We start from the raw sequence: 2,500 nt of genomic DNA, 5'->3' as shown, positions 1-2,500 counted from the left end.
TGTCAGAATACGTTCCCTCTCTTGTTTTATCTGTAATTCCATTTCCTCATACAACTTTCTCACCTCAGCTTCATGCTCGTTGCTCTTGCTGGAAACATGATATGGATGATGTATAATAATAATAATAATAATAATAATAATAATAATAATAATAATAATAATAATAATAATAATAATAATAATAATAATAATAACTTCTTGAAGTCCCAGGTTTGAGAGTTTTTGCCAAGATGAGAGTCATCTAAATGGATCGATATTTGAAGGACGAGTTTTCTGACCAAATTTTCAAATATGGGGTTTTCCAGAGTACGGCAGTAACGCAATGAAAGCTTCAATAACATATACTGTATTTCATTCATCGTGTGTTGGTGATAAAGGGGGAACCCGAAACGTCCACATTATCTGTCTTAGCTCAATAAATTGAAGTTTTCATCTCATTACTTGGGGGTCCCGATAGTTCAGTTGGTAGAGCACTCGCTTTCCACCCAAAGGGACCGAGATCGATCCCGGGTGAAGTCGATATTTTTTTCTGACCCCCTGTCCACCCAGCAGTGATTGGGTAGCTGAGTCTGTGGCGGAAAGTGCCTTGCGATAGACCGGCGTCCTATCCAAAGGATAACAAGCAATTGCTATTTTCTGTTTCACGCTATAGATACCGGGATAAACTCCGGCTCCATGAGCCTAATGGCTCTGAAGATCTATTTTTTTTATTCATTAATTATTATTTATTTTTGTCTATCTCATCAACTCACCTGTTTCCCTTCTATCTAGTATTCGATTCCTTCTTGTTGTTGTTTGTTCTTTGAACAAGAATTTCACAACTTCTATTTAATTGATTCTCACAAGAACTCCCACTGTCCTAATCGTTCAGAAACCAGAATTCATAACACACCTGACACGTCACTAACTGTAATATGAGATTACAACTTTCAAACGACACCCTCCAAAAAAAAAAATTAATTAAAGATTTAAAAAAAAAATACAACAGAAGAAAAACAAGAAGAAAAAAAACAGAAAAAAAAATACAAACTCGACTCTTTTATAAACTTGGGAATTCTATTTTGAATAGTTTCTTTTTTTTATCTTAAAATATCAATTTAAATGGAAATTGTTTTCTCTCATTGATCCACGACGACAGTAACAAAGGCAACACGTCTAATTCGTAACTCGACCAAAACACACACAAGATAGGCGGTCGAGCTCTAAAATAACAGAACACATTAAATATGTTTGACGGGGAAAATCACATTATTATTTCATCGCTCGATAGATTAGGAATATCACGAACTTCTAGAAAAAAAAAGAATCAAAACTTGAGACATCAAAGAGGTCTTAGGTTTAATTTTTTTTTGGCAGGTCGAGATAATTTTAGAATTAAAACTTGAGACATCAAAGAGGTCTTAGGTTTAATTTTTTTTGGCAAGTCGAGATAAATTAGAATTAAAACTTGAGACATCAAAGAGGTCTTAGGTTTAATTTTTTTTGGCAGGTCGAGATAAATTAGAATTAAAACTTGAGACATCAAAGAGGTCTTAGGTTTAATTTTTTTTTTTTTTTTTGGCAGGCCGAGATAATTTATCTGTCTTATCTCCTCAGATAACGAGTGACGTAAACGTGTATTGGTTTTCTTGGCCAAATGTGAAATGTTGAAATGTGGCGTTTTGTTGTCGTCTGATTGGCAGAACTCTATTCAAAACGACTTGCACGGCCTGGCTGGTTTTTGCATTCCGTGACATTTCTGGCCCGTCGCGATTCTATCGTAATTTACGAGTAAGCCGTTTTATCCAATGGAATCTATAGAGGTAAGAAAACCGGATAATAGGGAACAGAAGAAGGTACATTATTCGTGTTTTAATAAAATCTTTAGAAAAAAAAAAATAGTGTAGAACCCGCAGTATATGCGTAGAAATGAAGGCTATCAGGAACAGGCGGTCACCTATTACACTTATTATGCTACTGGATTGTATTTTTAGATTTGTCGGTCATTCTGTCCTCGATTTTAAAAATTTAACATTGGCTTTACGGAACAATAAGGATCCCCATCATTATTATATATATATATATAATATATATATATATATATATATATAATATACATATATATATATATTATATGGCTCAGCGGTACGGTCTTTGCTTCGTACCCGGAAGGTACCGAGTTCGACCACTCGCCGCTGCGTTGTGTGGTCTTGAGCAAGTCACCATCTCGCCCTAGCTCAATTTGCGGCGTTGCACTGCGGCTAACGCCTGGGTTAGTCCAGTCTTCCCTTGAATAAATAGACCCTAGAGACGAAGTTCTCCTATGGGATGAATAAAGGGAATTATTATTTTTCATTTTTATTACTTTTCTACAATTCATTTGTGGCTTCTCCTCTCAAGACGGTCAAATATCGGATGGACCCAAGTGGCAAAAAGGGTTTGAACCAGATAACAGTCTTACTCTGGAACGACACGTATTTAAAAATTGGCCCAGAAAACTCGTCCCTAAATGTGACCCACC

At 35.7% G+C, this 2,500-nt stretch overlaps 1 protein-coding gene across 2 annotated transcripts in view; it reads right to left on the bottom strand.

The window, feature by feature from the left end:
• Positions 1 to 2,500, bottom strand: part of LOC144978876 (EF-hand calcium-binding domain-containing protein 4B-like) — a 112,139-nt gene that overhangs the window by 64,939 nt on the left and 44,700 nt on the right. For both annotated transcript variants that reach the window (XM_078925462.1, XM_078925463.1), the window contains one exon: positions 1 to 88. This exon is cut by the window's left edge and continues 3 nt beyond it. In XM_078925462.1, the coding sequence (XP_078781588.1) occupies positions 1 to 88 (88 nt within the window). The remainder of the gene's footprint in view (positions 89 to 2,500) is intronic.

This window comes from Berghia stephanieae, chromosome 8 (assembly GCF_034508935.2).
Source record: "Berghia stephanieae isolate SIO BIC M18660-M18661 chromosome 8, UCSD_Bste_1.3, whole genome shotgun sequence".
Classification (NCBI taxonomy): domain Eukaryota; kingdom Metazoa; phylum Mollusca; class Gastropoda; order Nudibranchia; family Aeolidiidae; genus Berghia; species Berghia stephanieae.
This window is presented reverse-complemented; position numbering and strand designations above follow the sequence as displayed.